Source organism: Semicossyphus pulcher, unplaced genomic scaffold, assembly GCF_022749685.1.
Source record: "Semicossyphus pulcher isolate SPU_LCO1_2020_fin unplaced genomic scaffold, fSemPul1.0.p SCAF_7, whole genome shotgun sequence".
Taxonomy (NCBI): Eukaryota; Metazoa; Chordata; class Actinopteri; order Labriformes; family Labridae; genus Semicossyphus; species Semicossyphus pulcher.
In genome coordinates, this window is record NW_027211748.1 from 25,955,506 (window position 1) to 25,981,477 (window position 25,972).

Below are 25,972 nucleotides of genomic sequence, written 5' to 3' on the forward strand. Positions count from 1 at the left end.
CTGTTTATTTTTATTGATTCATTATGAAGACTTGGAGGCTCCATAGAAAACAGACCTTACAGCATATGTACTGATCATGTGACCCACATGTAGGAGGGAGGCCACATCCTGCATTTGCATGGCTTCATCGTGACATCCTGCTGAATGAGTCTGAATTGAAAATATCTAAATCACCTTTTCTGGTATCTCATTAATATACTGAGCTTATATAATCAATATGATTATAGTCAGTGTGAATAATAATAACAGTCAAAATGTCAGCTGTGCATTTTTCAGAGGTCTCTTAATTTGGTCTGAAACAACACACACATTCCTGCATCATCACGATCTTTCTCTCTCTGCTTTGTTTCTATCAAACATGCTATTTTTGTGGTGAAACACACAAAGGCTATATTTTCTCTCACTTTAACATCTGCTGAAAGAACAGCGGGGCTCACATTCCCCACCCCCGCCCTCCGTCTTTATATCTAGTATTTTCTACTTTCTCAGACATGAGCAGATCGATGCAGGCTGATGGGAGCATATAATGACCCCTTTAGCAAGCATGTGCGCTTGTGTGTGTCATTCAAAACCAGGTTGTTCTCATGCAGCGCTGTAGTAGTTAGTAAGGTCACATTAAAGTGAACATCGCAGCCTTTCTTTTTCAGGAGAATGTTCCTTTGAAAACATCTGACTGTGATGTCTGTGGATCAGAATAACTAGCCTCCACTGTTACTAATAGCAAAATCCTGGGTAAATACTAGAGATAGACCGATATGGTTTTTTCAGGGCCGATACCGATACCAATTATTAGTAGTCAAGGAGGCCGATAACCGATATTTGGAGCCGATATTCATTTGCAGTAAAAGTGAAAATATTGGCGTCAAAACTCCAACACTTAACTTTGTTTAAATGCCTTTAAGCATATGTTTATTAAACAAACAAACAAAAAGCGCAAAGAGTTCCCAGGGTCAGCAGCATCTCTTATAAAGTTAACTGAAAATTTTAATGAATAAATAAATAACTTCCCAAAGTTTTATAAAGTAAATAAAACAAAGTTAAATAAAATTAGCAAAGAAATGAACTTTTTCTCCTCTCCGCCGTGTGTGTGAGCACTCTGCATGCACAGCTTTCACTGCTGATTGGCTGTTACCTGTGCCATGGCTCTGCGTGTAACCAATCAGTGCTGTGGGTGGGACAATGCTGGAGACAGAGTAGTGACTGCAGACAGAGAGGCGCGGCTGCATCAGAGCCAAAATAACCCAGTTTTAAATTGATCTCTTATCGACCGTCGGATTAAAAAAAAAGGCAGATGCCGATATGCGTCAAAATGCCGAATATCGGCGCCAATAATCGGCCCGACTACGATAGTCTCGTAAAAAAATTACATCACAGTTACACCCTCACTGCATCACAAACAACATATATTTACATACACATGTAGCACACATCAGCATTCATTCTGAGTTGTGTTTCTTCCCACCTGATAACTTTTAGTTTAATGTCCCATCTTAAATAGGCTCTTTTGTGGTGTCCATCAACTCCTGAAAAATACATCCTGCCCTTTTTTATCGGTGTGACATGAAGAGAGACACAACGATGAGTTACAGTAAGACGGGCTGAAATGCTCTGTGGAGATGAAGGGAACTTTACAGTAGGGTAATAAATCTCTGTAGTTTCACCCCCTTAAAGTGACACCTTTTCGGGACATGTTTACCAGCTTTAACATCGTAACAGAAGTCCAGTGGATTCATTTGATTTTATCTTTGCACCTGACTGAGTTGGATCCACAGACCAGCTAACAGATCATTGTGGCCGAGTGAAACAACAGAGCTCGTCTCCTCCCTGCTACCTCTGCTGAGATGCCTCTGAGCAAGTCATTTAATCTGATATTTCTGGTGTCCAACAGATAAGACTGTGGTTGTGACGTGCTTCTTTCATGTGTGAATATGTTCAGTGTGAAGTGACCTACTTAAAAAATCTGCACAGACAGCTTCTATTTCAGTATCAGTTATATTATTATTAATCTTTGAATCAAGCAAGTGTCTGCTCAGCACCAGCTGCAGCCTTGATAATGGAGCACGCGAAGCATGTGGGAGGCTGCCGAGTCCAACACAATTTCTTTGCAGCATTTTGTGTGCAGCATTCTGAAGTACAAAATAGTAAAATGCCTTTATGGATGACATTTAGCAAAGTTCAGGCTGATGGGGGAACTCTCTCTCTCGCTCTCTCTCTCCCTTCCTGTCTCTCTCTCTCTTCCTGTCTCTATCTATCTGTCTGTCTCTCTGTATTTTCTGGGTCTTTGCTCTGACACAATTACACTTCAGCTCCTATCAGCTCCCTGGATGCTCCACTGCACCCCAGGAATGGATGAACACACACACACACACACACACACACACACACTACAGAGTCACTTTCTCTTTTTGATAAACTACTTGATGTTTAATATTTGTTGTTTATTTTATTCAGTCAGTCTTTAGACTGAAAATAGACTTTAGATTAAAATAGCAAACTTGACTGGCTTTATGAAAAACTAGATCCCTTAGTAACCTTTGCACCAGGGTCAACTTGATGAATACGTATGAATAAGATGATATTTGAATAAATAAACTATATTAATAATCCTTACAGGGATTTAATGAGGGTAATTTAATGTGCCTCTTTGATGACATAAAGATAGCTTTCATCCATCCAACCTTACAGTTAACAAACAAATGTAAAGATGTGATTTATGCATTTTATTAAGTCTTTCTTTAGGTCCAGCTCAGATTTTGACACAGAAACAGGTTTTCCCTAAACCTCTGATAGATTGGTGTCACTTCTCTTCACTCCCTGGAAGATGGCGGATGCATCCTACATTGGGTACATTGTTTTTTTTGTTTGTTTAAGTGACATATGATTAAAGATCTTGTTTTGGGGTGGCACTTTGGTCCTGAGTACCTGGTCAAATCTGGTAAAAGTCTTCAATGGAAATATGACAGTAATGGTAATTTGTCCAAATGCCTTTAAATGAACTGTGTTTGTGTGACCTGATAAGCCCTCTTGTGGTCTCAGAAAAACAATGTATCAAATGAAAACAATGTCATCGTGAACTGTATTCAAATACCCATCTCTGCCATTCTTGTGCAACTACTTGCATCCATTTTTGGAAAACTCTGCGTATGTGCAAAGAGTGCACAAGCAGAGCAGAGACAGGTGAATCATCATTCCATGCGGGATGAATTGGTTGGACAGGCGTGGATACTAGATCTTTTGAACTTTTTTTGTCTGCTCTGCTGTTGTGATGTAAAGAGAATCTAAACAAATATAACAAAACTTGTTAAAACTATAGCCCAGCTTTGAGTCCACTTCTCCTCCGACGGTTTAAAGGAGCCGACAGAAGACTCAGCGCCGCCAGCTTTTCATCTCCATGTGCCCACACTCCTAATAGTAGCTTAGCTTGAGATTTACCGTCAGTGCTGTTGACATTGTGCTTCCAATTATATATTTGTGGATAAAAGCTTAATAACAGATTTGATGCTCTACTCTTTCTTTACTGTACTACACTAACCATGAATATGGACCCAAAGTAATAAGTTGCCATGTAAGACATGTACACGTCAGTTTAAAAAAACATAATATTTATTTTGTTTTTCAATCATATGACAGATCGCTCAGAAAAACGTTTTAGCTAACAGAACCGACTCATGATGTAGCCACCGTGACGTCACCCATTGGTTTCTCACCTGCGTAAATGAAGACTCCGCCACCATGTTGGTTTTCTGGAACCAGAAGTGACCATATTTGGATGAGGGCGTGGTGCTTGAGAGAGGTGAGGGGTTAGCAAATGCCAAGTTGTCAAAGCTAAACAGTCTACAACCGTGACTGATTCATTAGTGGGTAAATGAGCTCGTTAGGGCCTGAGCACCCTCGGGTGCAAGGACCCTATTGTAATTGAAGGAATTATTACTATTATTAGGGCCCTAGCACCCAACGGGAAAAGGAATCATCATTATTATACAATGTTGATCCTCTTCATATTTTTTATGTATGATCAGAGGCCCAGCCTGAACACAACTACATGAAAATATTTCCCATCAGGCCTAGCGCCCCCTACCTGAAACAGGAAGTGACATGTTTTACTCTACAAGCCCCTCCTCCAAGGTGGTAAAACATATTAACCTCAAATTCATGTTAGGAAGCTCTTAAGACCTTGATTAAGGCTTGTGAAAAACCTCGCTGAGGTTTCAACAGAGGGCGTGACCCTGGCGGAATGGCGAATGTAACCTTCGCCATGATGCCTCGCCATGACATTTAGGCTGTGATAACTCAGCTGTACTTCACCATATCAGCACCAAATTTCACATGCTTGATAACAGTCCCGCCCTCAACATATCTACTCACTCCTTTTTTCCCCCCAATCTATAGCGCCACCCACTGGTGAGAGCCTGTATCAACTCTCACATACATTGTCCAATCTCCTCCAAGTTTTACAGGTTTGATGAGGGTACTGTCCTGATCCAATCCGCATATACATTTTTGGTCATATGCACCCATTGCGCCACTTACTGGGCAGAGCCGTATCAACTCTCATATATATCGTCTGATTTGCTCCAAATTTCAAATCTATGATGCCAGTCCCGGCCTGAACATATCTACATATACATTTTTTGCTCATACTCATAGTGCCACCTAGTGGAAAGAGGCAGTAGTAGCTCTCATAAACAATGCTCAATCAGCATCAAATTTCATATGCATGATTATACTCTCGGTCTGAACACATCTACATAGGAATTTGGGTGATGCTGATAGCACCCCCTACTGGTGCACAGGCCGTGTCTTCAGCACATCCTGTGCTTCATGCACACCCCGCGGCTGCTGCACACCCCGCGGCCACGAAACACCCCAACGTGGCCACAGGTGTGAGGGCCCGTTCATCACCGCTTGCAGCACCGACGGGTGTGAGGACCCTATTGGAATGCAAGGAGTTATTATTCTTATTTTACCCCCAAATGAATTGCCTTTTTGGAGCCTTTAACATAGCCCAAAACTCATAGAATTTGGAACGTGCATCAGGTCTGGTGAAAAATTTGATATTTTAGCGGCCTTGGGCATGAGTGTTGCAAAATGACTCCAAAGCGCCCCCTAGAAATTTTCCCCATAGAGGTTACTTTCACCGAGGTGTATGAAATTTGGTATGCGTATTAAACAGGCCAAGATGCACAAAAAACCTCTTGCACCCATACCTCAAACCCAACAGGAAGTCAGCCATTTTAAATGTATTTTCGCCTGCCGAAAAATTTGATATTTTATGGGCCTCTGCCATTAACTGGCCAAAATGGCTCCATAGCGCCCCCTACAAATATGTCAAAATTCAGCCCTGGCAGCAGGTTTGACCCGATGAAATTTGGTAGGCATATGTATCATGTCAAAGCTTTTTTGCCTCTTACACCCATACTCAAAACCCAACAGGAAGTCAACCATTTTGATTTTATTTTCAAAATAAAGCCTTTTTTTGGACATTTATAGGGTGCATACTTTACCGAACTTCTTCCAGGGACTGCATCCCATCCTTTTGATATTCGGTCGGTGTATTGACAAGACATTGATGATCAAAAAATGTATTATTTTATTAATTTTCGTCTAAGGGCGTGGCCTTGGCGGGGGTGAAAATCTGATGTTGTTTTGGCAAAATGCCAAAAAGAGAAAAATCACCATAACTCCTGTGCACAATGTTCAATCTTCTTCATATTCCACATGTATGACAAGAGTCCCAGCCTTAACACAACTACAGGAAAAAATTGACTCATGATGTGATGTTCACAGGAATAGTATGTGTTTGTGGTAAAACTACGCCACCTGTTGGATTTAGGTTATAAGCACTGTGAGTCAGGAAGACGAGGTTCTGTGTATGTGCAAGTCTCATAACAATACACGCAGTTGCTGCACAGTACGTCGTTGCTCGCCTAGTTCTCAAACAGACGGCAGAAACATTACGTATGAGTTAATATCTTAACAGGTCAGAATAAAGGCTTGAATCCAGAAGCACGACTCACAGACAGGCAGGGGAGATGAAGGACTGAGGGGGGAATTCACTAAGAATGAAATGTTGCCCGCATCATTTGCACCCGCTATCTGCCCCGTCTCAATTCACAAAGTAAAAGATTCGCGGATCCGTGCAGTTTGCTCTTGTTTTGCGTCTGATTGTGGAGAAAAGCTGTCTGCACCTCCGCTCTCTGCTGCGCGGAGCTGCGTGCACACTGATGGATCTCAGCTCCATGCACAGATCGATGATGAGCAGGTTTGACAAAAGTTCATCAAACTATTAAGGTAGAATAAGACTAAGCAATATAAGAATAACTCTGGAAAGCTGTAAGGCAAAGAAAGTGGAAACAGACACAACTGCTACACATGCATGAGCTGTGATGTAAAGATGGATCAAGATGTTGGATTATTATTTTGTTTGAGGAATTTAGAGCGATGACCTTTATCAAAGTCTTTAATGTAAAAATCAGGGACATGCGTTCAAAAGAACACATCTAATCACAAGGAACTTTTACAATTCACAGACCTCGACGGTGGTTTAGCAGCATCTAGGGGTGAGGATGCAGATTGCAACCAGCTAACAACTGCTCGCCTCACTCTCCCTTTTCAAGCAAGTAGGATAACCTATGGTGTTCGAACACAAACACATGTAACGTCCATTTTGAGGCAGTGTTTGTTTGGATTGTTGTCCCTGAGTGGCTTTTTGCACTGAGCACATGTTCAAGTTCAAGATTTATCACATGCTCACACAGATGGGCAGTGAAATGCAATGACTGTACCGTAAGACCCTGCAATAAAAACTCTTAACCCATTAATGTCCACAGTGGAATTTTATGATTTCCTTCACAGCACTCAAAGTACCAGCTGAGCTAAGAGCAAATGCATTGAAATTTTTCAAATCGGTCAAAGCACGAGGCCACAGCGCCAGTTTTTCTTAGACGACTATTTTTAGTTGTTAGTCACAAGGGGTAACCTCTAAACCAACAGGTTAGGAATATCACATCTTCATTATTCTTCATACACGCATAGTCTAGACTCTTACAATTTATATTCAAAAATAATTTTGATACTGCACTGCTTTTTCTTTGTCCAGTGTTCATATTTTGCAGAAATTAGTGACATTTTCTATAGTACTCTATGGTGTTTCTATGTTGTCCTATGGGGTTCACTCTGTTTAAATCTCAGATTCATCCAAACTAGATATTCATGTCACTTATACACACGCATGCACATGTGCATACACACACACACACACACACAGACACACTACTACTACACCATTATTACACAATCCTCTGAAATCTGTACAAAAAGTATCTTAGCTTTTACTTCTAAAGTATAATAATAGTTAGACTGGCAGTGGCCAACTGAGCAACAAACAAGATAACTAAAAAAAAACTGCTGCACCTGCATTTCAAAGAGCAAAGATGTTTGCAAACAAGTGTCTGGTTGTGGCCATTGTTCTCTCTGTCTGAATGTGTGTGTGTGAGTGTGTGCGCGTGCGTTCGCATGTGTCTGAGATTTTGCATGTGCATGTGTTCTTGCATGTGTACGTTTGTGTGTAAATGTGTTTACTAGTGGTTAAGGCACCTCAAAGGGCTTGGCTAATTAGAATACATTTATTCCTATGGGCCCATTAGCCATTAGCATGCATCCTTGAAATACATTGTAGTGAATGGAAGCCCTGTTGTAAACGCCTGGTTTGAAGCTCTCTTCATTTCTTCCTAAAAGTTGATTGGAAAATATTTTTTAGGGTTAATTCTTAATCGAGTCTATCTGGTCTTTAGGTGCATGAGAGTTTTTGAACATGTGATCACAGGAACCTGTGTTTCCAGTGTTTCTTTGTACAGTATAGTATAGTTTCTTACAGAAATGGCTGTATCTCAAAAACTACAAGGATTTAAATCAAATGCTTGGTATCATTGGATTCAGAACAACTTAAATTTCAACAACATTGATTCAGTGTAAGTTGGATATTTAGTATGACAAATGAATGTTGAACATGTTTTGGGGAATTTTTAGCCTTTTTAAAAAAAAACACAACTTTGTCAACCAATTAAAGGATAACTTTGGGATTTTTCAACCTAGACCCTATTTTCCCATGTGTTTGTGTGTAAGTGACTAGTGGAGACAACAATTACTGAAATCGATCCAGTATTCAGGGAGGGAGCACCGGCTGGCAGCCACCAAATGAGATACAATGTAACTAAACAGGGCACCACGCATTCGCCAATATACAGCTACTAAAAGCGCTTCTTTTTGCTGCTGACAGGCTCAGATCGTTATAATAAGTGTCTGACAACACTGTGGCAGCCATGCTACTTTACCTTATGCTCTCTGTTGTTGTAACCAAGTCTCGCTCACGGAGAAGTCTTGCGCTGAAATCTCGCACGAGACCGTAGTTGTTGCAAGAAGAAGGAGAGAGGAGTGAGAGAAGACGAAGAGGGAGAAGTGCCGTTTGTTGAAGTGAGACAGGTTCAGCTGCAGTGAAGGCCTGCTCTCAGCACTATTTTAAATAATGTCAGCGGACATCATGAATCAGTGGGTTTGCTCTCGAGGGTTATTGACCATCGATCATTCATCCAGGATGCTCGGATCTCATCATAAAAAGGACAATACAAAAGAAAATGTGATTAATTTTTCACTTCTCCAAACTCACAAAGCTCACACAGCCTGTTTCCTCCCGGGTTTGTTTAAATCTGCACACTTCAAGAGCCAGAGGAAGGATTCTGTTCTCACCTGTGCACCTAAACACCTCTGACTCGCACCATACCTGTGCTTGATTTGGATGTATGTTCCTAATTTAGGTTTTAACAAGATATCATTGTGTTCAGGCTGCATGATAAATGATTCCTGTACACTGTAAGCCAGCTTCCTCAGAGACAGCATGAAGCTCTGCAGCCTGTGGAGACTTGTACACTTCACGCCAAAAGACAAACCTTCCTATTGATCCTGTCTCTGACACATGTGAAGGAAACGATTCCACAGTCGAATCATTTCACATTTTCTCTGTATAGATGCAGGAGACCAACACGTGGCCCTGAGCAGCCACAGTACGAGCACGTTTATGAACACTTATTTTTCACAGCATCTGAAGTGCCTTTGAATCCCCATATCTCTGAGGCATCATTCAGTATAAGGGAAACACACGCATTACAGAGCTGAGAGCAAGAGAGAGGGACTGAAGGTGAGACTCTTCTGTCGCTCGCATCTCTGTTCAGTCGGAGAAAATGTTGCTGCATCCAGTCACTGATTTCCTTGACAGTTACACAGAGATTTAACAGGTCAAGTGAAACGTATGTTTGTGTATCATCTGCATCATAATGGTGGGATTGTTTTATTCTGACCTGCGTCATGTGATCTCTGAGTCTCGTGTTCTTCTGTGGGGATTGATGAGTTGCTTACCATTGCTGATTAGGAATAGCACAGTCACTGTACCAGTAAAGAAGCCATTCATCAGTTATCATTTGACCTTTGACCTTAGTGTAACTGGGGTAGTCTGCCGGTCCCCGCCACTCTGCGTTGTGTTCTGGGTAGGCGTGCAAAGAACCGCTGGAAACCGACAATTCTTGGCGAACTCAGGTTTATTGCTGCAGTGAGTTCAAACAGAGCAAAAACGCTGTCAGGCTTCCCATCTTCACAAAGCACGCCTCTCACAGTCATGTTCAGTAAAGACTTATGTTAACATAGAGACTAAATCAAAATGGGTATAATCATGTAAATAAAATATAAACAAATTCGTGTCTCTACCATGACAGTCAATCACATATAGTCAAAAATAGTGTATATAAATGAAATGAACCATTTTTTACCGGCACCCACGGCCGTCATACTACTGTGTATATATAGTCACTTAAAACAGAAAACCATAAGTGAAAAGAAAACACATTTACTGAACGTGGTATTGGGAGTAAACCATATGTACACGTACCTGCAGTGAGTTCAAACAGAGCAAAAACGCTGTCAGGCTTCCTAGCTTCACAAAGCACCCCTAACATGAGAAAAGGATAAGCTTAAACATGTATCCTACAAGAAGGCGAAAGCCACTTAACATTACAGTTAAAACGTGTTTTAGCTAGTTTTTTCAAGCTCTCAAAACTCACATTTACAGGTAAAAACATGTCAGAAAAACTACACAGCTCTTCTAAAGTAACAATATTGTAACTAAATAAACTGCTGTGTGCATTCAAATCAATGTTAAAACTTAAACTTCAGACTTTATGATCGCGCTGCTTTGATACCTCTCACAGTCATGTTCAGTGCAGACTGACGAGAGACGGGAATGGAGCGATATGTCCGCTAACGATCGCTAGAGGGCGCTATGACACAACTCTACAGTAAACACTACTCCCAATACCAAGAAGAGCAAGCGGAAACATAACAACCTATGATAACAACATAAATGAGGGATTTTGGTGACATCAATATGCAGCACAACAAAATAAATAGCAAAAGAAACAAAAGTTGCCAGAAATGATTTTGTCATTCCTTCTACCTGTTACATTAGTGTGAGTGTAATCATGGACGAACAGCTGAGAGTTTGTTTAATATTCATATTAACGGTTCACTCAGTTGTACTGACTTCAAATCGACCAGACCGTTGTAAACTTGCTGGTCATATACAGCCTGTTAAACTCACCTGGCAGCAGGTGATGATGTCATGAACAGTGTGTGGTTCAGTTTACGTGGGTTTCAACAGGAAGTCATGAGTTACAGTTTAATGAAGCCTACTGTCACTTGGCTAGGCTTTCAGGTGTCCTACATGTACTTTCAGGTGTGTGGAGGGTTAATGCAGGAAATGTTTGATTTTATTTCACAACCTTTGTTTTCACAGCAGACTCCAATATTTCACCGTCACTCCTGGAATCATTTCTTAAGATAAAAGACTTTCCATAACCAGGTTTTTATTGAAATCACTGAGTAACTTTAGAGTTTTCAAAGTATCTTTCAGGGGAAATTTGTCGCAGCTTTTTAAAGAATTATTTAAGATATATTCTCGAAGATCTCAGTTGATGAGGCAAGTCCAGTCTCAACAGATGTGAGTCCAGTTTCTGTGTCCGTAACACAGACAGCGAAACCTCCAGCTACAGCTCCATACTGTCTCCAAGCATCGGGGAAAGTGTGACTGTCCAGGATGAGTGTAACCCCTGATTTTACATATAATAATGTTGAACTATTATTTACACAGGATTGTGATTCTTATTGTTGGTTCTTTCACACAAAGGTGGAATTGTTCCCATGAAGGTTGGCTCTCTGCAGACGGCTGTTAGCGCTGGTGTTTGGATTTTTTATTGCTACGAGGCGAGGCAAATGTCTGCATTATGAGTTATTTAGATAGTAAATAATCTGAAATGCTTAAATAAGAAAAAGTGACTTTAAATCCAACAGAGATGCTGTTTCACCTCCACCAGTCTGGGGTGCATCTCTTTTCAGTCAGTTTCTGTTGTCTCATTTGTGCAGGTTAAGCGTCTTCAAAAGAGAAACAACACATCTCTGTGTTAGAAATGGGTTGGACTTGTTGTGAATGTGGCATTCCTCTAGTGTGGTTTGTGTTTGTGTCTATAACTTTGCTTTAGTCTGTGCAGCATCACAGCTCAGATTATCTCTGAAGAACTCCTGGATCTTCTTCCACAGGTGGACCTCAGCTGCTGCGTGGGACCTGGGCTCACCCCCCCCCCAAAGGGCTGGTTTACCGACAACTGCATGAAAACTGGAGGGGCAGTAGGGACCATAAGGCGGCTCCAGGTAATGACCCGCTCCAGGGTAACATACACTCTGGAAATTGTCCTTCCCATGATGCTTCAGTCTCTCCACCATCATGTCCATGTAAGCCTTGCTGTCCCAGTTGAGGTCGTCCTCTGAGGCCACAAAGAGGAAACGTCCTTTCGCTTTTTCAATGGGGACCAGGGTGTCCTTGTTCTCATCTGCCAGAGGATCTTTAAGAGCATACTTTCCAATGCAAGCCCCTGACTCAGTGTGAATTATCTTGCTGGAGCTGATCGTTAATGCAGAGAGGATCTGGCTCTTCTTATAGTAGAGAGGATTGGCCACATTGGCGTTGCAGCCATTGATGCACACCACGTACAAAAGCAGCGATTGAAAGCGCAATATCTCCTGCCTTTGAACGTGATAATATACCAACTCCTTTACTGCCCACCTGAGAAGAGAAATACGTAAATTAGCAGAGATCATTCGGTAAACAAGTACAGTACAAAATTACAAAGTCTAAAACACTTTGACAAAAGCTTGAGACAAATTTACAATTTGGAAAACATTTTTAAATTTTATAAAACAAAATTACATATTGGTTCTTGCTAAAAGTGTTTTGCTTATGTAATTTTGTTTTTGTTATCGGGCTGTAGCTCAGGAGAAGAGTCGGTTGTCTCCCAATTGGAAGGTTGGCGGTTTGATACCTGAATGCTGCAGTGTACATGTCGACAAATGCAAGTCAAATCATGCTCTTACATCAATGCATCATCATCATCATCATCATCACTCTTCTTAAATTATCTGGATACTTCCTCAACCACTGCATAGATTGTGTAATATTATATGTTTTAGAAAAAATAAAGGGTACGAGGGCATGTCAGAGAACTCACTTTAGGGTGTTGTTTTAAGAACTCAACTGCTTCTTCATAACAGTCCAGATGGATCTCTTTCATGATGGCGGGCTTGTCGACATACACAGTTACTGCCAGCACCACAAAGCCTTTGTTGGCCAGCAGACTGGCTCTTTTCTCAGACCCGAATGTGCTCAGATCCAACACAGCGGGGAACGGGCCTTCCCCTGGAAAACAAGACTCATGATGTGATGTTCACAGGAATAGTATGTGTTCGTGGTAAAACTACGCCACCTGTTGGATTTAGGTTATAAGCACTGTGAGTCAGGAAGACGAGGTTCTGTGTATGTGCAAGTCTCATAACAATACACGTAGTTGCTGCACAGTAAGTTCATGAACAGACGGCAGAAACATTACGTATGAGTTAATATCTTAACAGGTCAGAATAAAGGTTTGAATCCAGAAGCACGACTCATAGACAGGCAGGGGAGATAAAGGACTGAGGGGGGAATTCACTAAGAATGAATTGTGGCCCGCATCATTTGCACCCGCTATCTGCCCCGTCTCAGCAGGGCGGTTTCTCCCTATAGGGATTATAAGTGAATGCAAAGGGCCCCCAACCACCAGGGGGCCCACTAGTCACCTACTCTCTCCAGACGGTAATATTATCACTCTATCTGCGCAGTGCTGTTAGCGCTGGTGTTTGTGAATTAGGGGCTTTTTGCCATGAGGCTCATTTGCATAGAAAGGGGACAAATTTGCCCCGAATGTCTGCATGATGACTCATTTAAATACGTGCAAATGGCACCGGAGCACAGTGACGCTGTTTGCTCTGCAGCATGCTTGGAGAAAGAGGAGGAGTCTTTTTGTGTCATTTGCACAGGTTTAGCGGGCGCAAAAAAAGTGCTATCCTTTACTGACTCCCCCCCCCAAGTGTACTTTGTTTAATGACAGGCAAGTTCAAGATTTATCACATGCTCACACAGATGGGCAGTGAAATGCAATGACTGTCCCGTAAGGCCCTGCAATAAAAACTCTTAAGCATAAACGTTGAAAGACTCTTTTAACAGAGATAAATAAAGTAAGGACATATATAGATATAAAAATATAAAACCTGGGGGAGTAAACAGGACTCCTTGAATGTTGCGCTCTTTGATGGGGATCCTGCTGACCCCGTCTCCAAGCAGAAGTCTCTCATTGTCTGCCTCTGCCAGCATCCCCTCCTCCTCGTGTACAGAGAACTTCACCACATGTGGATTTAGTGAATTTGACTTTTGAAACCTTTTGTGTAAGGTGTCTGCCTTCAGCGACCACAGCAGGCCCATGGGCTCAACCCCAGTGTAGCTCCCACTGAGAGAGGGGTCTCTGTCCAGGTGGATCTCCCCGTTGTCATCAGCCCTGTAGGTGGCCGAGGAGCTGAACACCACCCCCTTCTCGTCGGTGGATCTGGCTCTCATGGTGACCACCTGTCTCGACCTCAGCCCGGCCACCTTCACCTGAACGGGATCGTCAAACAAACATCTGGTGCTCGGCAGCAGCCTCAGTCTCACCTGGGAGGACATCTCTTCTGAAAAGTAAAAGTCCTTTATGAATTTGGACTTTGTCACAAGTTAAACTCGTCAAGATCAGTCTGAGTGACATCATTGGGCCAGGGATTAGATTAGTTAATTACACACAGTCATGTTAGAATTCATTTGTTAGACACACTAGGTACAGGGCTGCTGTTTCACTGTTTTATTGTTTGGTTAGTTAGTTTAGTTAGTTAGGTTTTATGTCTATAGTTTTTGTTGTACTTTAAGATACATAAGTGTTTATGTGTTGTTGTTAAACAATCTTATTTGTTAATAAATACATTTCTTTTTTTTACCAAGAAAAACTAGTTTTCCTCTCCACAATAGAGGTTAAACACAGAGCTTTACCTAAGGTCACAAACATGCAAAATCTCCCAGGATCGATCAACTGTAATTTCTCAACCTTACAATGTTGCTTCCCTTTCCCCTCTCGAGCTGGGTCGTAACACTATGCTTTCCTCACAAGAAGTTTAAAACCTACAAGAATAGAAATGTTTCAATTCAAAAAGAAAATTAATATATATTGCAGGTTTATAATTGTACTATTAGCTTCACTGTCTCCTGATTAGACCCAGCAGAGTAAATGTTCCCAGAAGCAGACTTAGATATAAGGTTTAATCAATAAAAGGCAAAAATGCACAAACAAAATCTAAACTCCAACAAAAGACAAAAAAAGGAAAATCAAAAGGCAGAGCAAAAAACTTACAAACAAAACCAGGAAACAGGTAATCCAAGGGAACACAAGGAGCCACGAGGAAATCAGGGGAGGCACGAAGATAATCCAAAGTAGACACGAGGAACAAAATCACAGAAGGAATGTCAAAGACATAGGGCATGTCCGAAACCACATACTATCATACTAATCATACTAACCGTGACCTCAAATTGAGTATGTCATGCGTTCCCATCTCATAGTATGCAATTTTGTGTATGCGAGAAATGCCCGGATGTATACTAGATCGGCTCGGATGTTTGAGTATGAGACGGGAGCTCACTGGTTGTACTCAACCGCCCCAAAATGCATTGCAGCTATTCAGCTTCTACTTTGGCAGAGATGGACCGGAGATCAGACCGGACATACGTGAACGATTAAGTCACGTGATACGGAGAAGACGGCTCTGAGTATGATGCCAACGGCATCCTAATAGTCAGGTTAGTAGGCAGTATGCAGTACATATTGTGTGAGTATGTAGTAGGCAGTATGTTAGTATGCAGTTTCGGACACAGCCATAGATTCAACTCCACAGGAAGGACGACAATGAACTGGCACAGAAGGGTAGGAACACAGAGGCTAAATACACACAGGCTAATCAGGGACAGGTGAGCCTAATTAACACAGGTGAACACAATGAGGGCAGGGCACACAATCCGAAAGGCGGGAAACAGAACAAAGGAAGGAAGTAAAACAAGACATGACATACAAGGGGCGAGAACTACAAAATAAAACAGGAAACACTAGAAACCAAACGCAGGACTACAGAGTAAAACAGGAAATTCTCTACAAGAAATGCACAACTAAACCAAACTAAACCAACACAGGAACACTTCATACTAAATACAAAACTAAACAACAAGAACTCAAGACAAGAAGAGACAAAGCGACAAAGGAAAACAGGAAATAATATTTAAACACCAAAATACAAAACAACATAATTAAACTAGAATGACTCATGACACAAAAGCTCTCACACCTCTTGCAACTTATCAAACTGTTTCAACCAAGCAATTATGAATATCTTTTACAGCTAAGGTAATGAAAAATGGCATCTAAGTAATTGTTCTTAAGCACAACAACAAAAGTTCTAGCAGTTTTGGAGTTCACACAGCACAGAGAGGGCCCTTTTGAAAGTCTCTAACAAACTACTTAGAACTTACTTGGAAAACTACTTTTCTCATGCATAACTTTTGAAGCTGTGTGTGACACTAGGTTTGTTTGCCTTCATCTGAGCGTCGAATTTGTTTCTTTTTCTTTGGATTTTCACTTCTTGTTGAAGTTGTATCTGTTGTCATCCATCTTTTCTTTGTTTGTTCAGCCATAGTAGATTACTGTTTACTCGCAACACTTGCAGAGAGCGGAAAAGCAGCCGCTTAGCTCCGCCTACCCCCTCTGGCAGACCAACCACTGCTGGCTGATGGAAAACATGTCACTAACTGGGCGCCGCTTGTGATTTTTTCCCGTGAATGTCGCCATAGCAACCCAGTCTGTAATACTGCAAATGCAAAGTCTTTCATCAGTGGGCCATAGGCTCAGTCACTATTGTGTTACCTCATTCGGCGATACATAGTGACTTAAGAGACATTTATTTACATGAAAATCTTACAGATTATTACTTTAAAACTTAATGAAACAGAGAAAAAGCTAAGGAGAGAATATGACCGTGACGTTTGAAACAAGCAGTGCTCTACAAAGTTGGTGCTTATTTTTGTCGAATCAAGTATGTCCTCACTTGCTTGACTTAACTCTCCAGCTCTACCTTGTACATCTTTAAAAAGATTGTGCTTATGGCCGTGATAGAAATAACATTTAGAAAGACTTTTTCATTGTATAAGTATGTTTATGAGGAGCAATACTCCATCATTTGGCGTCTCCACACTAAAACACTGCTCTGCTTTTGTTATTCGCTTGTAATTTTGCCCATGTCTTATGTAAGCCTACTTGTGTAAGGAGGCTGACAAGTGCGAAAGTGCTGCGACAGCTCAAACGATTTACAATAGGAGAAACCATAGACCATATAAAAACATGGACAACATGATAGCTCCCTGAAAGTGAAGCCAAACCCGCTCTATCGCCCCCTGCTGACTGGCTGCAGTATAGATCATAAAGCCCACCTCCTCCATGTTAACAGATGGGACATGGGTCAAAATACATGTCAAGTTTACTTTGAATTATCTATTTGATGCTTTAAAAAGGGGGTGTAACCTAATGATTGACAGCTCTGTTGACAAATATGGCTCCTGCAGCCGATCTGTTCCGGATTAGCAGAGTAGAGGAGGAGGAAATGTAACTAAACAATCACTACAGTAATTAAAGCTCCCATATCTGTATACGTCTGCTTCGGACCAACACAAAGAAGCTGTTCTACAGTTAAATACGGCGATGTGTGGGATCTTTGCCAGGTTTTTTTTTTGTAAGTGTGTGTTTTGGTTAGCGTAAGTGGCCACGAAGGCTCCACCAACCAAATTCTACTGCGCAGCTCTGGCTCCAAATGACGTCACCAGCGCAAGATGGCAGAGCCCATCACGGGGGGGGTATTTTGGCTTCAATTTCATACAATGAGAGTACATGGAGGCACATTGTCCATCTTTATATTACAGTCATTTGGTTTAGACTAATAAGTGAACTGAAATAATTGAAAAGTTATTCTGAGTTAACTTCAGAATAAAGTCTTGAATCCAAAAGCATGATTCACAGACAGGCAGGGGAGATACAGGGCCATATGTATTCTGTTTAGACAGGTTGGGGTCCAAACCAGGCCAAAGCAAAAGACGTTCAGATCAGGCAAACAAATCAAATAACAGGTTCGACAAAAGTGAATCAAACTATTAAGGTAGGATAAGACTAAGCAATATAAGAATAACTCTGGAAAGCTGTAAGGCAAGCAAAGTGGAAACAGACACAACTGCTACACATGCATGAGCTGTGATGTAAAGATGGATCAAGATGTTGGATTATTATTTTGTTTGAGGAATTTAGAGCGGTGATCTTTATCAAAGTCTTTAACATAAAAATCAGTGACATGCGTTTAAAAATATACATCTAATCACAAGGAACTTTTACAATTCACAGACCTCGACGGTGGTTTAGCAGCATCTAGGGGTGAGGATGCAGATTGCAACCAGCTAAAAACTGCTCAACGCACTCTCCCTTTTAAAGCAAGTAGGATAACCTATGGTGCCCCCGAACGAAAAAAACCCTTTTTAGAAAGATGCTTTTGGCTACATGATGTCAGTGCACATATGAAGGTACTATAATTGCATAAATAGTCTTATGAGTATTACATTTGGCAGGAAGCATCCTGAAACTTCTGGAAAAGTAACAAATAAGATTCAGGGGCTTGTTGCCATTGTATTTTAAAATATTACCCGAAACATCTTAAAAAAGACAACAAAAAAATGACTGTCCATTTGACAAAGTCTCATCAAAAATGATTTTTTAGCACATTTAGTTAAAAATGACTGTTTCACATGTATGTCTAAAAAAACTGCCCAATTTCATAAGCTTCAATTTGAGCCCAAGATGACCTTTGTGTCTTCAAAATTACTCTTTGTGTGACCAAAATGCTTCATCGTACCTCAAATTGGAAAGAACACAATTGTCAGTAACCAACCTTCCAGATGAGCGAAAGCATGTCTCTTGTATCTAGCAACATTTTCATCTGTGCTGCTGCTACTGCTATCTGAAGTTAAGCAAATAAAACACAAAACACTGAATACTGTAGCAGGGAAAAATGCTTTCATTAAATTAGAAATCATTTATGTTGTATATAGTAGGGATAGACCGATTATTGGCCGGGCTCGGATCGGGTAACAGCCAATCAGCAGTGAAAGCTGTGCATGCAGAGTGCTCACACACACGGCGGAGAGGAGAAAAAGTTCATTTCTTTGCTAATTTTATTTAACTTTGTTTTATTTACTTAATAAAACTTCAGGAAGTTATTTATTTATTTAAATTTTCAGTTAACTTTATAAGAGATGCTGCTGACCCTGGGAACTCCCTGCGCTTTTTGTTTGTTTGTTTAATACACATATGCTTAAAGGCATTTAAACAAAGTTAAGTGTTGGAGTTTGTATTATTCAAAATTTTGACGCCAATATTTTCACTTTTTCTGCAAATGAATATCGGCTCCAAATATCGGTTATCGGCCTCCTTGACTACTCATAATCGGTATCGGCCCTGAAAAAAACATATCGGTCTATCTCTAGTATATAGTAAAGGCAGCTTGTCAATACCTATACTCAAGCGGTGAACGGTTAACATTATAGTTAGAATACAGATTAACATGACCACCATATGATCAAGAAGCCAGCTGTAGCGTAAATCGGTCGATTAATTATTTAATAATTAATTAAACTCGTCATAGAATGCCTGCACTCTATATTGACGAGAAGTTAACTTTAAAGTTAATTAAAAGACTTAACCTATCATAGGTATTTAACGGGGCACCACCCAATTTTGAGAAAACAGGGAAAACATATAATTAGTTACCTAATTGTTTAATTCAGTCTCATAATCTGAAGGTTGCTACAGTTTAGAATTGAGTTCGTTTCGCGGTGTACAGAGGCTTAGTACTTCACACACACAAAGACACTTGAATCAGTACTTTATAAATGAAGAATTTATTGACTAATACTACTAAACAAACATGCGATAACTAAATATGGTGATGAACGTGAAATGATTATAACAGGATGAATATGATGAAAGATGGATTGAAACCTGTTCAAAGGAGTGAAGTGTAGCAGCTGAGATATTAGGAGGTATATCGCCCAAAACCTTATGCTAACCTTCCTAACAAATCTGTGACTAAAGCATCAACCCCAATATACAGTAAAACCAAAGTTAGACCTACTCGGAGGGTGAGGAGGGTCAACCGCGTTGCAGATGAGGCGTGTGGAGAGCGTCAGGTCGGAGTGGTTCGGAGCTTCTGATGCCAGGGCTTGTACCCGGGTTCCCTCGGAGCGGCACCGCACGGCCGGTTCGGTCTCTCTAGATGATGACGTGCCGGTCAGTCCTGCGTTGCGGCCTGAGCCGGATGGAGGCTGAATGCGTCTTCTGGGTTCGGGACTGAAATTCTGTCCGAGCACCGGGGCTTGAGCACCGGGAGAGCTAGAGTCTGTATTTTGAGCAGTCAGATCTAATGCTGGAGCAATATGGACACGCGAGGTCTTCAGCACGGCAGAGTGCACGCAGGTTCTGGGCCTACTCGCGGGCAAAACTTAAAAAGGGGAAAGGGAAGAAGTTTCGGAGGAAGGGGGAGGCGGAACGCAGGGTGTGGCACAAGGAGGGAAGAAACAAGAGAACGAGAGAGGTTGTCACCTCTCATTTAAAGGGTCTCCCCTCCCCGGGGGGGGGGGGGGCGTCCGGGCAATTACCCCAAAGTAGTTATCCTTATCCATCTAACCTCCCCACATGTAATACCTCTGGATTCTCAGCTGCACATAGACTCCAAACACCACAGGATGAAAATACACAGAATGAGGTTACATGGCAGATTCCTGAGGATAAAAGTACAAGTTAATGATGAACGTCCAGATCAACACATAGCAACCTTCCACAGTCTTTATGCATTTCCGTGTGAATGTGACACCTGGATCTATATATATATATATATATATATATATATATATACTTGTAGGGCATATATGTATTCACAGACACACAACTTTGCTAAATTCATTAATAGATGTCCTGACTGAATCAACATCCCTTTGTCTCAGTCTCACCCCCCCTTCCCCTGCCTGTCTGCAGGTCTGGCAGAGAGAGGGGTGTTGGGGGGGGGGGGACAACTGGATGCTCCAAAACTCTTTCTTCTCCCCAGGGCTCTGGAGTGCGAGTTGTTCCTGTTGATCCACCGTCCCTGGATCAATGGATGCTCCAAAACTCTTTCTTCTCCCCAGGGCTCTGGAGTGCGAGTTGTTCCTGTTGATCCACCGTCCCTGGATCAATGGATGCTCCAAAACTCTCTTCTCCCCAGGGCTCTGGAGTGCGAGTTGTTCCTGTTGATCCACCGTCCCTGGATCAAAGCATGTGGTTCCTTATTTCCCCACAGCTTATCAACTAAGACAAACATTAACCGACCGTAATCCCACGGTTTATCAGGTGCCGTCCTTCATCTGGTGTCTGCGGAATGTTGGTCCTGCGGACGAAGAGTTATAAAGTTTCCCCTGTGGACACAATCTTTAACTTATTGGTCCCCAGAACAGAGCTAATGGCTTAGCTCTCTTCCTGCTGGGGTCACAGGACCAGGTCAGGCCTGGATCAGGCCTATCCTGATACCACGCTACACAGCAATCAATATTAAGGAATATTTTATCAAAATGTGCAACAATGAACTTTAAAAACACCTGACCAAGATAACAATCAATATAAAGCTTAAAGCTGCTGTGAGGAACTTTTGGTTTGTGTTGATTTTGGCGCCCCCCTGTGTAAAATATCTCTGCTGCAAAAAGCGGGTGCAGGGCATGAGACACAAGGTGTAGCAGTTGTTAGGATACAATTAAATGTAGCAGCATCACATCTAGAAGGACTGAGAAGTTCTTCGTGTACCTATAAAGCCTGCAGGTTTCAGAGTGTTAATGTTGCAGAGATCTAAATGAATTAGTGACCATGAGAAGTGGAGATAAAGCTGAGCTAAATGAGCTGCAGAATACAAACAAATATATAAGATTTCATCTTCTGTCAGAGTTTCCGTAACAAAACATGACTTTGCTCTTCTGCTCTCTGTATCATCATAACATTGGTATCTATAACTTTGCTTTAGTCTGTGCAGCATCACAGCTCAGATTATCTCTGAAGAACTCCTGGATCTTCTTCCACAGGTGGACCTCAGCTGCTGCGTGGGACCTGGGCTCACCCCCCCAAAGGGCTGGTTTACCTACAACTGCATGAAAACTGGAGGGGCAGTAGGGACCATAAGGCGGCTCCAGGTAATGACCCGCTCCAGGGTAACATACACACTGGAAATTGTCCTTCCCATGATGCTTCAGTCTCTCCACCATCATGTCCATGTAAGCCTTGCTGTCCCAGTTGAGGTCGTCCTCTGAGGCCACAAAGAGGAAACGTCCTTCCGCTTTTTCAATGGGGACCAGGGTGTCCTTGTTCTCATCTGCCAGCGGATCATTAGGGACATACTTTCCAATGAAAGCTCCTGACTCAGTGAGAATCTTCTTTGTGACATCGTGCGTTAAGGCAGGCAGGATTAGGCTCTTCTTATAGTAGAGGGGAAACGCTGTATTGGCAGAGCAGCCGTTGATCCACACTGTGGCCTCCACACCTGCCAGGTAAGAGGCCACTGAAAGTGCAAGATCTCCACTTTTTGAAAGTGAAATTACACCAACTCCTTTAGCGCCCACCTGTCGAAAACAAAAGACTGTAGCTGCTTTTTTAGAACAACACTGGTTGTGTAGTTTAGCATGGGCGGCATGGATTATGAAATTGTGGCAGATAGATAAACCCCCAAATAGCTAATTGAGTGTACAGTTCAATCAACTTACCTTAGCTTGTTTTTTTAAAAACTCTATTGATTCTTCGAAAAAATCCAGATGGACCTCTCTTACATTCTTCAGCGTGTCTTTATGGCCGTACAGCGGTATGGTCAGAACCACAAATCCTTTGTTGGCCAGCAGAGAGGCTCTCTTCTCTGACAAAACTCCACCAAAAGTGTACAGATCCAAAACAGCAGCGAATGGGCCTTCTCCTGGACCAGAAGACACATGAAAAACAAAATAAGACACTTTTTTATTAAATCAATTTTTGGAATTTTTTTAGCAGAACCAGCCTACAGGAAAAGAGGGTAAAGAAAGGGTAAAACTTAGTGTTGCCCAAGTCTCCAAACGAGCTGAGGTGATGCTTAAAGTTTACCTGACGACGCTGCAGACCACTTTTCGGCCGGTTGGAGCAACTGAACAACTGGTTAGTAGTTTGGTTAAGTGGTCTGCAGCGACGACTTTGAAAAGAAAGATCTGAAATATAGCATACACAGCATGCATATTTTTTAACACAGCTAAATCAATGTACATCGCTTAAGCTCATTAAGTAAATTATATTGTGTAGAGTTCCTGCCTGTGTTTGAACACACCCAAGCACCACTCAGTAGTTCGGTTGATTGGTCTGTGGCACAGGTTAAGGGTAAGTTTTATCAGGATGTGGCCACACAGGGAGTTCTTAATCAGTTGTTTTGTTTCCTTCGGGGGATTTGTAGATAATAATAAAGATAAAAAGAATCAATCACTTTCTTTTAACTTTAATGCATGACGGGGTGTAGACCAACCTGGTGGCATAAACAGGACTCCTCGAATGTTGCCCTCTTTGATGGGGATCCTGCTGACCCCGTCTCCAAGCAGAAGTCTCTCATTGTCTGCCTCTGCCAGCATCCTCTCCCCCTCCTCCTCGTGCACAGAGAACTTCACCACATGAGGCTTTCGTGCATCTCTTTTTTGAAACCTTTTGTGTAAGGTGTCTGCCTTCAGCGACCACAGCAGGCCCATGGGCTCAACCCCAGTGTAGCTCCCACTGAGAGAGGGGTCTCTGTCCAGGTGGACCTCCCCGTTGTCATCAGCCCTGTAGGTGGCCGAGGAGCTGAACACCACCCCCTTCTCGTCGGTGGATCTGGCTCTCATGGTGACCACCTGTCTCGACCTCAGCCCGGCCACCGTCACCTGAAGGGGATCGTCATACAAACATCTGGTGCTCGGCAGCAGCCTCAGTCTCACCTGGGAGGACATCTCTTCTGAAAAGTAAAACTCCTTTATGAATTTGGACTTTGTCACAAGTTAAACTCGTCAAGATCAGTCTGAGTGACATCATTTGTGTCATGAAGAAAACAACGTGTGGCCTAATTTAAATACATGGTTCATTTGAGCTCAATAAAAAGGTTGGTTGTTAAACAGTTATGCTTCCAAACTTATCTTTGTGTTTCCAATTAAATGCATTGGCGCATGTAAACGCCAGGTCGTAATGGATCACACTCCATGTAAACAGTTGACCCGAAATCTTCAATCGGAATAATTTCAATCAGAATCACAAAAAAGTGTGCATGTAAACTCAGCTATTGATGAGCTCAGACTGTCTCACCCTTAAAGAGTGTGGCCACTTCGTCATTCGGGGCGCAGCTTGTGATCGAGACCAGATATATTGTAGTGGCGATTTGGCCTTGTCAATAAACAAAACTCAAAATCAAACCAGCCACTGTGGCACGGGGAGAGTGGATCGTACGTAGGATCAAAAAACAAAATTCAAGGTCCAGGCAAAAAAATGTTTTCTTTATATTTATTGAACAACTTTTACTCACAATTAAGAATCTTTCGTGTTCTTGCGTTTCCTGGTGTTTCCTGGTAACAAACATTCAACTTCCCGGTGACCGCCCATCCTGCTCATATACACGTCACCCGGTGCAAACTACCAATTCAAAATAAAAGCCTAAATAAATACTCAAATATATATTTTTTTTTAAAAATGGTCTCAAACTTATAACTTCCTAAATGAAATAACAAGAAATAAATGACTAAATGTAAAATAATAAAATTATACAAACAATGTTAATAGCTCCAACATATATAAAAGAGTAAAAATTGTCTCCCCTAATAGAGGTTAAACACAGAGCTTTACCTAAGGTCACAAACGTGCAAAAGCTCCCACGATCGATCAACAGCAATTTCTCAACCTTACAATGTTGCTTCCCTTTCCCCTCTCGAGCTGGGTCGTAACACTATGCTTTCCTCACAAGGGCCCTCATTTATCAAACGAACGTACGGCAGAAAACCGTGCGCATACGACCATTTCCACGCAAGCTTCGGCATTTATCAATTTGGACGTGAGCGGAAGCTACGATCAGATCTCACGTAAGGTCTGAGCTCGTGTACGCAAATCTGAGTCTGTGGATTTGCGGTGCAGCACAGCAAAATCTGGCTGAGTCTGAAAGTAATTATTAAACAAACCTCAGCTGTCATCTAAGCATAAGCAGCCACATATTCAGAACAGATCAAAACAGATTCTTAAAACGAATAAAACAAAATGATTTTTTTTTTTTTTAAAGCCCACGTTTTTACTGATACCACTTTTTTGTAAAATAAAAAAAATATGATAGGCTAAATAGCCTAAATAGCCTAAACATGACTAATTATTGCACATCAAAATTTTAAATAATAAATACAAGCAGAAATCTGTGTTTGCAAATGAACTCAAAATAGCCTATGGTAAAATTGTGCAATAGTTTTTGAGCGCAGGTTCAACAGTGCGAACACACGCATACGGGTCACAGTGGAGCGCTGCTTCGGGTTGCTCAAGGGCAGGTGGCTCCGTCTTGGACCAGCGGGGGAACGCTGCTGTATACCCCAGCGAAAGTGTGTGACATTATTTTGGCCTGTTCAGTTTTGCACAACATTGCATTGGTAAATGGAGTGCCTTCTGATGTGCCGGCGCAGCCAGAGGAGCCAATCCCCAGGGAACCGTGGCCAGCACAGCCTCCACTGGGGGCTATACGGAGGAGACAGGACCTCATTAATCGCTTTTAAAATGTAAAGTATACCTTAAACATTTGCAAACGCGCTGCAGTATTTAATCAGTAATGTGATGAAGTATCCTAGGTGAAATTGGCTAAAGGCATACTAAACACAGACAATGGGCAACATTAAGTCAGTTAAATATTTTATTAAGGCTTTTTTAGGGTTTCGTTAATTTCTTTTAATGTGTTATTTATTGCCTCAAATGTGCCGACAACTGAGGCAGCGCAGCACGGGGGGCAGAGGGCACGCGCTCGCTCTCGGCAGCCTGACTCGGTGGGTCTGGCTCAGTGGGACCGCTCTGGGGAGGAGACCTGGCCGACATACTGTTGGTGCCTGGCTCTGAAACATTTAAACATACAGTAAAAATGTATACCAATGTAACATGTGTAAGCCTAATTATTTGTAAGTTATTGAGAATTTTAATCAAACCCCAGCCGGAGTCCGTTCCTGTACGGCAACGCTGTTGACTGCCTCCGTCACCCTCTTCCACACAGCGTTTTATGAGCTCCTTCTATTCCAGTTTTCAGACTGCCAAAAAGCACATCTTTGTTTTGCTCCACCTCAGATGTGAGGATGCCGATTTCCATCTCGGAAAAGTTTCTTTTCTTGCCA

The 25,972-nt window shown here is 41.9% G+C and overlaps 1 protein-coding gene and 1 pseudogene across 1 annotated transcript; both read right to left on the reverse strand.

Moving 5' to 3' along the window:
- Window positions 1-11,565: 11,565 nt before the first annotated feature.
- Window positions 11,566-14,128, reverse strand: LOC138612150 (acyl-coenzyme A thioesterase 3-like; annotated as a pseudogene).
- A 5,370-nt stretch (window positions 14,129-19,498) lies between these two features.
- On the reverse strand, window positions 19,499-24,222 carry LOC138611824 (acyl-coenzyme A thioesterase 1-like). The gene is made up of 4 exons (XM_069685073.1): window positions 24,148-24,222; window positions 23,128-23,586; window positions 22,352-22,554; window positions 19,499-22,210 (listed from the first exon to the last, which is right to left on the reverse strand). Exons 2-4 carry the CDS (start codon window positions 23,579-23,581, stop codon window positions 21,602-21,604), a joined length of 1,266 nt encoding a protein of 421 aa, XP_069541174.1. The 5' UTR covers window positions 23,582-23,586; window positions 24,148-24,222; the 3' UTR covers window positions 19,499-21,601.
- Between the last annotated feature and the right edge of the window lie 1,750 nt (window positions 24,223-25,972).

Bases quoted from the DNA above. Each gene is read 5' to 3' on its own strand.
- LOC138611824 (XM_069685073.1), bottom strand. From the start codon at position 23,581: ATGTCCTCCCAGGTGAGACTGAGGCTGCTGCCGAGCACCAGATGTTTG. The intron at 22,555-23,127 runs GTTGGTCTACAC...CTTCTGGTCCAG, and splicing joins AGTCCTGTTTATGCCACCAG to GAGAAGGCCCATTCGCTGCT. The intron at 22,211-22,351 runs GTAAGTTGATTG...TGTTTTCGACAG, and splicing joins TTTTAAAAAAACAAGCTAAG to GTGGGCGCTAAAGGAGTTGG.